At 37.8% G+C, this 13,335-nt stretch overlaps 1 protein-coding gene across 8 annotated transcripts in view; it reads right to left on the reverse strand.

The window, feature by feature from the left end:
• Positions 1-13,335, reverse strand: part of CSMD3 (CUB and Sushi multiple domains 3) — a 1,871,449-nt gene that overhangs the window by 1,058,348 nt on the left and 799,766 nt on the right. For 4 of the 8 annotated variants that reach the window (XM_073590208.1, XM_073590207.1, XM_073590206.1 and 1 more), the window contains exon 7: positions 8,972-9,265. The exons of the other annotated variants lie outside the window; for them this stretch is intronic. In XM_073590208.1, the coding sequence (XP_073446309.1) occupies positions 8,972-9,265 (294 nt within the window). The remainder of the gene's footprint in view (positions 1-8,971; positions 9,266-13,335) is intronic. 8 annotated transcript variants of the gene reach the window in all.

The following is a 13,335-nucleotide window of genomic DNA, read 5'->3' on the forward strand; positions in this document are numbered from 1 at the left end:
ATATTATCATTATAATCCACATTGGTCAATGATTAGTGTTGAGCATTCCGATACCGCAAGTATCGGGTATCGGCCGATACTTGCTGTATCGGAATTCCGATACCGACTTCCGATATTTTTTCAATATCGGAATTCGGCATCGGAATCGGAAGTTCAAAGTTGATTGACAGACTGACGTCATCATGATGCGCGGTGTGTGCGCATCATGATGCGCCGTCATTTCGGGCCTTCCGGGGGTCTCTGCCGGCCTGCCGGGGGGCTGTGCCGGCCTGCCGGGGGGGCTGTGTGGACTGCCCGGGGTCTGTACCGGCCTGCCGGGGGGCTGTGCCGGCCTGCCGGTGGTCTGTGCACCCTGTGGGGGTCTGTGCCGGCCTGCCGGGGGGCTGTGCCGGCCTGCTGGGGGGCTGTGCCGGCCTGCCAGGGGGCTGTGCCGGCCTGCCGGTGGTCTGTGCAGGCTCCGGGGGGCTGTGCCGGCCTGCCGGGGGGCTGTGCCGGCCTGCCGGTGGTCTGTGCCGGCCTGCCGGTGGTCTGTGCAGGCATCGTCCGATGGGACTACAAGTCCCATCGGGCGATGCCTGCTACCATGACAGTGATTGACACATTAGCCAATGATGGGACAGTAGTAGTCCCATCATCCGGCTAATGTGTTAAATGTTAAAAAAAAAAAAAAAAAAAAAAATACTACATACATACTACATGCATGCTACGTACATACTACATGCTACATACATACTGCATGCGACATACATACTACATACATACTACATGCATGCTACATACATACTACATGCTACATACATACTACATATATACTACATACATACTACATACATGCTACATACATACTGCATGCTACATACATACCACATACATACTACATGCTACATACATACCACATACATACATGCTACATACATACTACATATATACTACATGCATGCTACATACATACTACATATATACTACATGCATGCTACATACATACTGCATGCTACATACATACTACATACATACTACATACATACCACATATATACTACATACATACAATACATTCATACAATACATACATAGACATACAGTACATATAACATAGAGTAACATACTTACCAATACTTGTCACATTGTTCCCCGAAGCCATTGTCGTCTACGGAATAAATATTAACATAACAAACCACAAAAATACTCACCCACGATCCGAAGCAGTCCACGAGTGTGTCCCACGACGATCTTGGGTAGAGAACTGCAGCATCAGATGATGCTGCCGTTCTCTACGGGCTGCAGGAATCCAATGACGGAAGGTAGGTATCCTTCCGCACTGTATTCCTCCGCCACTTAAAAAAAAAAAGTCCCTAGTCTCACTTTATGCCATTGCTGCGTGGGAAATTCCCACACAGCAATGGCATAAAGTGAGACTAGGGACTTTTTTTTTTTAAGTGGCGGAGGAATACAATGCGGAAGGATACCTACCTTCCGTCATTGGATTCCTGCAGCCCGTAGAGAACGGCAGCATCATCTGATGCTGCAGTTCTCTACCCAAGATCGTCGTGGGACACACTCGTGGACTGCTTCGGATCGTGGGTGAGTATTTTTGTGGTTTGTTATGTTAATATTTATTCCGTAGACGACAATGGCTTCGGGGAACAATGTGACAAGTATTGGTAAGTATGTTACTCTATGTTATATGTACTGTATGTCTATGTATGTATTGTATGAATGTATTGTATGTATGTAGTATATATGTGGTATGTATGTAGTATGTATGTAGTATGTATGTAGCATGCATGTAGCATGCAGTATGTATGTAGCATGCATGTAGTATATATGTAGTATGTATGTAGCATGCATGTAGTATATATGTAGTATGTATGTAGCATGTAGCATGCATGTAGTATGTATGTGGTATGTATGTAGTATGTATGTAGCATGCATGTAGTATATATGTGGTATGTATGTAGCATGTAGTATGTATGTAGCATGCATGTAGTATATATGTAGTATGCATGTAGTATATATGTAGTATGTATGTAGCATGTAGTATGTATGTAGCATGCATGTAGTATGTATGTAGTATGTAGCATGTAGTATGTATGTAGCATGCATGTAGTATATATGTAGTATGTATGTAGTATATATGTAGTATGTATGTTGCATGTAGTATTTATGTAGTATGAATGTAGCATGTATGTAGTATGTAGTATGAATGTAGCATGTATGTAGTATGCATGTTGTATGTATGTAGCATGTAATTTTTTTTTTTTTTTTTTTTTTTTTTACATTTAACACATTAGCCGGATGATGGGACTACTACTGTCCCATCATTGGCTAATGTGTCAATCACTGTCATGGTAGCAGGCATCGCCCGATGGGACTTGTAGTCCCATCGGACGATGCCTGCACAGACCCCCGAAGCCTGCACAGACCACCGGCAGGCCGGCACAGCCCCCCGGCAGGCCGGCACAGCCCCCCGGAGCCTGCACAGCCCCCCCCGGCAGGCCGGCACAGCCCCCCGGAGCCTGCACAGCCCCCCGGCAGGCCGGCACAGCCCCCCGGCAGGCCGGCACAGCCCCCCGGAGCCTGCACAGCCCCCCGGCAGGCCGGCACAGCCCCCCGGCAGGCCGGCACAGCCCACCGGAGCCTGCACAGCCCCCCGGCAGGCCGGCACAGACCACCGGAGCCTGCACAGACCCCCTGGCAGGCCGGCACAGCCCCCCGAAAGGCCCGTACAGACCCCAGAGAGGCTGTACAAGGGCAGGAAAGGGTTTTTCTTATTCCGATACCGGAAGTCCCATAGACTTGAATGGGACTTCCGGTATCGGAATCGGCGATACCGATACTTTTTTTAAAGATCGGCCGATACCATCCGATACGATACTTTGAAGTATCGGACGGTATCGCTCAACTCTATCAATGATACATAAAACATGAGGCTACACAACACAATGCAGCCATTTGTGCCTTGGATAAATAATAATTTGAAATAGTTAATTGTCTACTGCTGCTAAAGTCCTATTAATGAAATGTTCCAATAGTTTTAATATCTTGCAAAATGAAGGTATTAAGAACACAAATTGGAAAATTCATAAAAGCCCGTGAGACTTCTATCTTTCTATCTATCCATCTATCTTTTAAAAAAAAAAGAAAAAAGGGGCACTCAAAAATGGAATACTATCAAAAGTCCTGTGAAACTTTCAATATACCATATGTGTAACAGGCAACATTTTGGCTCCACAGAGTTTTTCTCAAGCATGAAGTCATTTTTTTTATTTTATTTGTTTTTTGGACTACAACTAGTCGGTTAGCACCAATCCTTTTCTCTGAATCTGGTGCTGAGTCATTTTGTTTAACCTATCTATCTATTTATATACAGCTCTGGCAAAAATTAAGAGACCACCACATCAAAACCCTGTCATGGGCAGCCCGTTCTCCAGACCTGATCCTCATTGAAAACCTTTGGAATGTAATCAAGAGGATGATGGTTAGTCACAAGCCATCAAACAAAGAGAAACTGCTAAAGTTTTTGCGCCAGGAGCAGTATGAAAGACTGGTGGAAAGCATGCCAAGACGCATGAAAGCTGTGATTAAAAATCATGGTTATTTCACAAAATATTTCTGAACTCTTCCTGAGTTAAAACATTAGAATTTTTGATTCTAAATGATTATGAACTTGTTTTCTTTCCATTATTTGAGGTCTGAAAGCCCTGTTTTTTTAGATTTGACCATTTCTCATTTCAGAAAAAGCAAAATTTGGAGACATGTTTTTAGAAGTTTGTAGAGTAAAAGAACAATTTACATTTTACTTAAAAAATGCTTCAAAAGAGAAAAAACAGACAAACTGAACATTTGGAAGTGGTCTCTTAATTTTTACAAGAGCTGTATCTATCTGTTATATATCTATCTAGTATCTATCTATTTATATATCTATTATCATCTATGTAGCTATGTATTTTCTATCTATCTATCTATCTATCTATCTATTTATCTAGTATCAATCTATCAGTCTTGTATCTATCAATACACTCAGCACTCCAAAAAATTGTGAAAAGTATGGACCTTGTTGACCCATACAGTGTGGTAACATTTTGGTTATGACCAACCTTTGTAAAACCCTTGAAATATTGCCACACCATATAGACTAATAAAGTCCACTTTTTTCACAATTTTTTGGAGTGTTGCCTGCTTTTTATTTCGCTATTATCATTACAAACATTTAGGGGGCCTTGCACTCGTGATTGATTTAATTAATTAACTTAATATAACCCCAACAAGCATTTAAATATGACGTTCACCTTTTACACTATTTAAATTATTATTACTGGATTATTTTCCAGTTTACTACTATTTGTGAGATTTTATGTTTTTGTTTTTTGCTTTATTTCTTTATTTTAGGTTTTCACAATGACCACTTGACATCAAACAGCATACATGTTTCTTATGAATATGATTTTTTTTTTAAATCAATAAAGTACATTGTTGAAACATTGAGGCTACTTTTCCATGATGAGCTTTTGGAAAGTTTTTGATGTTGCAAATTTTAAGTAAAATAGGTTACTTTAATTTATTCAAAAATATGCCGCATAAGAAACTCACAAAAACTCATCTTGGGAATATAGACTAATACCTCACTCCCCTCATTCCTCTTGTATCTGTTATGATCTATGTTATTATTGTTATGCTGTAATGTCTATTGTCTGTACAAGTCCCCTCTGAAATGTTAAGTGCTGCGGAATATGTCGGTGTTATAGAAATAAAATTTATTATCATTATTATACCTCTCTCTTTTCAAGCAAAAATTTCTAATTTCACAATATTATTTTTTTAATGTAGTATTAGTTAGTATAATAAAGATGTATTGACATTTTAAGGTTTCATATACTTTCAGTGCAAGGAGTGCAAGGATCATACAGCTTTGCAGCACAGTGTACTTCTGACCTTTTTTATTGTTTTTTTTATTCATAGTTTTAGCTTTAAAAACTAAATTAAAAATAGTTCTTAACCGTAAACAATCTAAGTAAGTAAAAACAAACAAGCAGATTCTTTTTACTTAGCAATAGTAGGACATTATCATTACTATTACTACTACTACTGCTACTACTATGACAACTACTAATCAATGTTATCATTTATTTATCATAATTTACATAATTTATCATAATACATTGTTAGCTATGTAATCTCTATTCTAAAATTAAAAGAAAATATAAAGAGTATATACATTAGGGTAGCACGGTGGCTCAGTGGATAGCACTGCAGCGCTGGAGTCCTGGGTTCAAATCCCACCAAGGACAACATCTGCAAGGAGTTTGTATGTTCTCCCCATGTTTGCATGGGTTTCCTCCAGGTACTTCAGTCTCCTCCCACATTCCAAAGAAATACTGATAGGGAATTTAGATTGTGAGCCCCAATGGGGACAGCAATGACAATGTGTGCAAATGGTAAAGCGCCGCGGAATATATTAGCGTTATATAAAAATAAAGATTATTATTTATTATTATAAAATATACAAACCATTCCTCTTTTAATATATGGTCACATTTTTGACTCAAAGGAGATAAAAGATATTCCCAGGGAAAACAATTAGAAATGCTTCCATTTTCCCATCAAATTTTCCTTTTTTTATCAATAAAGGGCTCCAGTCAGGCAGACTTTTAGAACACGAATATAAGTCCAGAACACAAACATGTTTATGTCATGTTAGGCAATTCTAGAATTTCTCTTTCCTAGTACTATTAATCATGGAATGAAAAAAATTGCACCCAATTTCTAAAAAAGTGCAGATATTCTTAACTCAGAAATTAGAGCTAAAATCAATCTTTAGCAATTTTGAGATATTGGAATTTTATGCTTTGTCCACAATAGATTCTTTCACAACCTGCTGACAAAATGATAATTTGTCATATATTAGTTGTCGTAACCTAAAAACAATATAGCTGAACAAACTAACGTCATGTTTTTTACCCATGAGGCAGCCACATGATCGTGGCATAATGCGTGAGGTCCTTGACTTTCTCTTCTTCACAGGTCCACATTGTGAGCAGTACATTGGTGGTATAGAAGTTAATTTTACTATTTTGTTGTGTGCCATTAGGTCATTTATGCCATAATGTGTTATTTCTAGTATGCCTCTGCCTTAATAATTTGACATATGCTCAATGCACTTCAATGCATATTAATTACAATGTCTTGTCCTATTTTGATTTTTTTCTTGAAGATTAACTATCTATATATACACTCACTGGCCACTTTATTAGGTACACCTGTACAACTGTGTGTTAAGACTTAATTTCTAATCAGCCAATCACATGGCGGCAACTCAGTGCATTTAGGCATGTAGACATGGTCAAGACAATCTCCTGCAGTTCAAACCGAGCATCAGTATGGGGAAGAAAGGTGATTTGAGTGCCTTTGAACGTGGCATGATTGTTGGTGCCAGAAGGGCTGGTCTGAGAATTTCAGAAACTGCTGATCTACTGGGATTTTCACGCACAACCATCTCTAGGGTTTAAAGAGAATGGTCCGAAAAAGAAAAAAAATCCAGTGAGCGGCAGTTCTGTGGCCGGAAATGCCATGTTGATGCCAGAGGTCAGAGGAGAATGGGCAGACTGGTTCGAGCTGATAGAAAGGCAACAGTGACTCAAATTGCCACCCGTTACAACCAAGGTAGGCAGAAGAGCATCTCTGAACGCACAGTGCGTCGAACTTTGAGGCAGATTGGCTACAGCAGCAGAAGACCACACTGGGTACCACTCCTCTCAGCTAAGAACAGGAAACTGAGGCTACAATTTGCACAAGCTCATCGAAATTGGACAGTAGAAGATTGGAAAAACGTTGCCTGGTCTGATGAGTCTCGATTTCTGCTGCGACATTCGGATGGTAGGGTCAGAATTTGGCGTAAACAACATGAAAGCATGGATCCATCCTGCCTTGTATCAACGGTTCAGGCTGGTGGTGGTGGTGTCATGGTGTGGGGAATTTTTTCTGGGCACTCTTTGGGCCCCTTGGTACCAATTGAGCATCGTTGCAACGCCACAGCCTACCTGAGTATTGTTGCTGACCATGTCCATCCCTTTATGACCACAATGTACCCAACATCTGATGGCTACTTTCAGCAGGATAATGCGCCATGTCATAAAGCTCGAATCATCTCAGATTGGTTTCTTGAACATGACAATGAGTTTACTGTACTCAAATGGCCTCCTCAGTCACCAGATCTCAATCCAATAGAGCATCTTTGGGATGTGGTGGAACGGGAGATTCGCATCAGGGATGTGCAGCCGACAAATCTGCGCCAACTGTGTGATGCCATCATGTCAATATGGTCCAAAATCTCTGAGGAATGCTTCCAGCACCTTGTTGAATCTCTGCCACGAAGAATTGAGGCAGTTCTGAAGGCAAAAGGGGGTCCAACCCCTTACTAGCATGGTGTACCTAATAAAGTGGCCAGTGAGTGTATATATATATATATATTATTGTCTGTTTTATGCCATTCAGAAGTCCCATTACAATTATAGCATTTATATACCTGTGCCTATTTCCTGTGAAAGTTGGTCTTGCACCTCTAGGTTGTTCTATTTAGACATGGCTAATGTGATCTGCTGCCTAACATTTATCTACTTTGTTTTCCTTTTTAGTGATATAATCTATGCATGTCTTTGGTGTCAATAAGGAGATATTTAAAAAAAAATAGATATCTTGTTGCTCATTTATCTATTAAAGGTGTATGGTACCTAATAAATACCAGTTCATCTTTTGGTTCATTTACTTAGTTTTTCTGGGTGTAAGGCAGAACATACTGCATTATTATTAATGTGTTTGGATTCCTTGTAGTTTTAAAACTTTTTCAAAATCGCTGTCGAGAAAGAAAAAAATTTCAGTATTTCAAGAAAAATACATAATTATCACTGGTTGTTAACAGTTACAATAGGATACTAATATATGGCCAGTTTTATGTGTTAACATATGTGTACTATGGGAAATATTAGGAGACCTCAGTTTTCTTCAATTTAAAATTAAGTAAACTTATAAGCAGTTTACTTTGGTATCTTAACAATTATTATATTAGTTGTTTTGTCCCATATAATGGCTAAGAGTTCAATATACAATTAAAATACAGATGACATGATTGATTAATAATAACTGAAATTCTTAGTTGATCTTTTTGCTCAAAAGGGGAAGAAGCTATATCTAGAAAAAAACAATATTAAAGGCAGGTACATTTTTACATTGTGATTTTACAATATTTTAAAAAGTAGAAGTAATTTTGCGGCATTCTGAAATTAATTTGAAATTAATTAATTGTTAAAAATTAGTTTTTTTCTAGACTACAAAAAAATTAAGCAGACATCAAATTTCAAATAAAGCAATATGGAAATAAAATTTACTAAATTTGTTATCAAACCTAATTATGGGATTTGGACAGTATTGGTATACAATAGATAGTTTGGCTGCATCCCAAATATATATTTGATGCTTTTGAAAATAATATGCCAATATTTTACCTGCACAATAAGCATTTTGATGATTTTAGATTATCCCAGATGTTTAAAGAAAATATAATTAAAATTAAGAGAGTATTCATTAAATAAGATATTCAGCATAATTCAAAAAAGGAAGAAAACATGTTACCATTTCTTCCAGAACAGAACTTGATGAAAAATCAACCATAAATAAATTCATTTTTATGGCCATTGTCAGTGATTGTATTGTCATTTCATGCTATGACATAGATGGATCAATTTTTCTTGTTAGATTGTTTGTTTAATTTAGTTTTTAGCTTCTTGAACCCCTTTTAATTCCTGGGGGTGATTTGTAACTAGAAAAATAATTTATATATTTTTTAAATATATTTTTCGAAATGGGTTGATTTAAAGAAAAAACAAATTTGATACTTTTAGCCATGATATGACAAACATAAGTGACCATGGCCTTAATCAATGGCTTTCAAAGGGTCACAAATAAAATAGTATAGATACCTCTATGAGTAACACCTGCAAGGTCTTTAGCTCTTTCTATCTGTACAGAATTTCTTGGTCGTCTTCGTATGCTTTGGGTTTGTGCTGCTGGCGAAGACTGTAGGTCCATGGTTATGCTCGATTCCAAATTATGTTCAATGGCTTGGACAAGGAGTTCTTCAGTAAGTCTTGTGTTTGGGGTTGCAGTTAAACAGGATACAGTAACATCACGAGAAGTGAGAGCAAGTGTTACAGCACCAGGAGTAGCCTCAATTTGCTCCTCCAACTCAGCGGTGGAAGTGGTTTTGCTGAAACCTGTGGGACACATAGTGGCACTGGATGCTAACTTTTTCTTTTGAATTTTGCATTTTTCTGATTTCTTTTAATTTTTCGATTTAGAAATTGTCTCAAATTAAATCTTAATGAAGATACATGACATGGACACATAAAGACAATTTTATCCACTTTAGTTCAAAAGTATATGATGCATTGAGAAAATGTTATGTCTGTCTGAATACATTCTATTTATATCTATTACTGCTAATTATTACATATCTTGCTAGGAAGGCTGTTAGGCAAAGTGTATGAGCTCAATTATTCTGCAAAATCATGTGTGTAATTTAAGATTACTGTCAAAAGGTAAATGTAAATATATATTTCAGAATTTAAAGATAATACAGTCATGTGTGCCTAGTGAATATATCCTAAGCAAAATCCTACAGTAGCAAAATAATTGAAATAATTATTTACATGGATAAGTTACAACATCACACATTTCACAGCTAACCATTATATACTTCAGCTGTCCTCAAGAAAAAAATAAAAACCCTTTCATAGTTTTTAGATTGCCAAATATAGTACACACATATCTAAGGCATTTGTACTGAAAACCTTTATTTCTATTTTATTGGTTAAAAGAAAGTTGGTGTTGGGACCAGATAAGAGATAAGCAGAGTTTGATCACTTTGTTTTGCATTCTAAGTCCCTATCTTAGCACAAAGATGTTCCATCCATGGCCACTACCCTTGTTTGCCAAGTTAAAGATACATTCTAGCTGACAATTAACTTTTGTCCTCACTCCACTGCCTTGCATTGCTGTGTGTTAGGAATCTGGTGTCTACAATACCTATGCAGGAACACAGATCCTCACATTTGTCTCCAGAGGCGAAGTCCTTCGTCCCTTCTTCTGAGCATGCTCATGGGACAAGCTCCCATTGGACTTCAGGAGTCAGGTGCTCAGGTCCTGCTCCTGATTCCATTGGTTATGCTCAGGGCTCTGGAGCTTTCCAGCAGGTCCCGCACGCTATAAAAAGTGCGCATGGCCGTTCCGCCATGCGCTAGTATTTTTCATACTGCTGCTGTGTGTATGGTGATTCATGCTTGGACTGGTGGATGACTTATTATGAAACCCCTTCCCTCTGATATTACGATTGAGTGAGTGATTGGGCAGCCGCCAGTAGCAGCGCTAGCGCCAGCGCGCTCCAGCCATACCTTTTTCAGCAGCTAAGCATCCTGCATTGCGCCAGCATTCTTGCAGCGCCTTGCTTGCGGCTCTGTTCACGCCACTCTGCGGTTGCAGCCTCCCGGGTGTTCGCAGTTGCGACACTTTGTACCTTAAGTTTTACGGTAGGTCTAGAGGGGATAGTCCTGGTGTGTAAGGCTATTTCTGTGACCTTTAATACCGTGTCCACATCGCTGAAGTCTGTGACCCTAAACAGATTCAGCGGTATTTATGTTTTGTTAGCAGCTCTGTGCATATAACAGAGTCTGCTTTGGTGCACTGACTGCAGCTAAAGTCCTGTGCACATCTCCGCCTGAGTGCCCTGCCTCTTCAGCAGCGGTTTTGTCATCTACCGCACGGTGGACCCCGAGCGGTGAACGCACTTAATTTTAATTTTATTTAGTGTGTTCCACCGCTCATAACACTGTGATTACAGAGCATTGTCCCAAATAAGGGAACCATCAGACTTGGCGACGCACCAGCGACCCTGACAATGACTCAACCTGTAGAGATCACTGGTGCGTTGCTACGAGGTTGCTGGTGAGATGTCAAACAGTCAAATCTCAACAGCGACGCAGCAACGATACAGAATAATGCAACCGTCATTGGGACCCTGTCTCTCAGACCTGTAGTATTGAGGTCATTCGTTGTTGTCCCTGTCAAACACAGCGATGTATGCTGGCCAGCGGGACACCAGCCATCAAAAAATGGCCCAGGACATTCAAGCACAATCAGCAACATCGCAGCAGGGGCTCAATTGCTGCTATGTGTCACACGTAGCGATATCACAGGCGAGATCGCTGTTGAGTCACAAAATCGGTGACGTAACAGCGATCTCGCTAACGATCTCACTATGTGAGACAGGGGCTTAACCTGTGCAGAGGTAGCTGTAATTGCAGGACATTATTGCCTTGCAATGTCACTTGTATAACAGAACACCTTATCATTCTTTGTTTAGGCTAGATAGATACTAACATTATTTTAGCTATTTATTTGTCACTATTACCGGATATCTACAATTTCCTTGTTAACATTAGAAGCCTGCAAGTTGAAAATGGTACTAAATAGCTTGGAATTGTGCAATTAGAAACTAAAGAGTATATCCTAAGAGATATGGAATGTATCTCTCATATAGATTTGTTATTTCCTATTCATGAGATTGTCACACTAAACTACAACATAGCAAGTTTCCTTTTAACTGTATATTACCATTTTGAAAATAGCAACTATAACTGCATTTTTAAGCTCCTCCTGCAAGATATCCATTGAATCATCATGGTTAATAAAAGATGGATGGTAAAAAAATGTTATACATCATGTCCCATAACAAATATTTTTGTGGCTTCCAATGACACTTCCATTAGTATGGTAGATATGAAACATTAACATAATTTTTCTATTTATCTTTCAAAAAAAGTTTGTAGAGACAAAATATCCATTCTTTACTTCCTCATGGTAATCAGGGTTAGACTACACTGCAGCTGCAAAATATGCTAAAAAGCAAAGCAAGCATTTTTATACCACAGTAAAATTAATTATTCTGCAGCAATAGTAAGGAGGAATTACTTTTTATTCTCTTTTCTCTGAAGTCCTCGATTAGTCCACAAAGCATACAATTTTGCTTCAGCCTCCTGTCTTGTGATAACTTTACTTACAAATTTGTTCTTATGAAGAAAGACAACACAGCTATACGCAGAAGTCTGGAAAGTTATTGCTACAAAATGAATACAGTAGTTCTTGAATTGACATATTTCAAGATATGCACCGTAAAATACCTAACTTTAAAAAAAACATGGTTTTGTGGTACACTCTCAAAATATGCATGCTATGTGTCTATATGTGGACACCTAATTGTTCTGAAAGTAATTGCAGTCAGTGAAGAATTTAGTCTTTTGCATTGACTTTGTTTCTTTAGAATTTGAGTTCTCAACCAAATTCAAACAAAGGTAAGTATATTTGCATTTTAATATTTAATATATTCTTCAATTTAGTATTTATTTAATTTGTTCACATTAAAAAAAACTTACATTTGCAATCTGATTCATCTCCCTTTACATAAATACAAAAAGGGTAAAATGGACAAATTTAAGTTAAAGTTTAATAATTTAATAAATTAGATAACAGTAAGATAAAGCATATTAATTTATCAAGTTTTGTTCAAGTGTTGTTCATTTATGAACAATTCAAAAGACTTCCAGCAACAGGAAAATATATAATAGTAGTTTAATATTAATAACCTAACTATGGTAACACTATTGTAATTGTACTGTAATTTAAAGATCAGAGAGATTTATCATTTTGGTAGAATCAGTTGGAAGACTCAATATTATCAATGAGCAAATCTCTCAAAATTTGATTAATGCAGATTCGATTAATCTATTGAGTCCATCAATCAACTTTTCTTTTCAATTATACTTCTAAGTCTTCTTGTGGTTGCCACTACTGCTGACTAGGTCACATCACATAGCATTCAACACAAGCTTTTAATGTATGTTGCATCCCAAGTTAGAAAATGGAGCTTAGTCAGCAGCAGTGACCACAACGAGAAAGAACTTCAAGAGTTTATACTTTTGTGAAAATTTGAATTTTCCTAAATCCACAAATTTGGGGAAATTTGAGGTTAACCTAATTTGTTTAGAAAACAGTTGATCATTTGTACACAATGTATTTTTTAAATAGATACAAATTTTCAATTGGTATAAGAAGTCTGTGGGTATAACATTTTTCACTCTTTGGTGATAACGGAGCATTGGGAAAAATGTAAGAAATTTATCACTATTTTACGACTTACGAATTGCGTGCTTAGGGATCTTGCTCAAATATCAAATATCTCATAAAAGTTTTTTTTAGATAGTTTATTATATTTTTAAAACAAATTTTGAAG

The sequence above is a fragment of the Dendrobates tinctorius genome, unplaced genomic scaffold, assembly GCF_039654945.1.
Source record: "Dendrobates tinctorius isolate UK_male_01 unplaced genomic scaffold, ASM3965494v1 ptg000116l, whole genome shotgun sequence".
NCBI classification, from domain to species: Eukaryota; Metazoa; Chordata; class Amphibia; order Anura; family Dendrobatidae; genus Dendrobates; species Dendrobates tinctorius.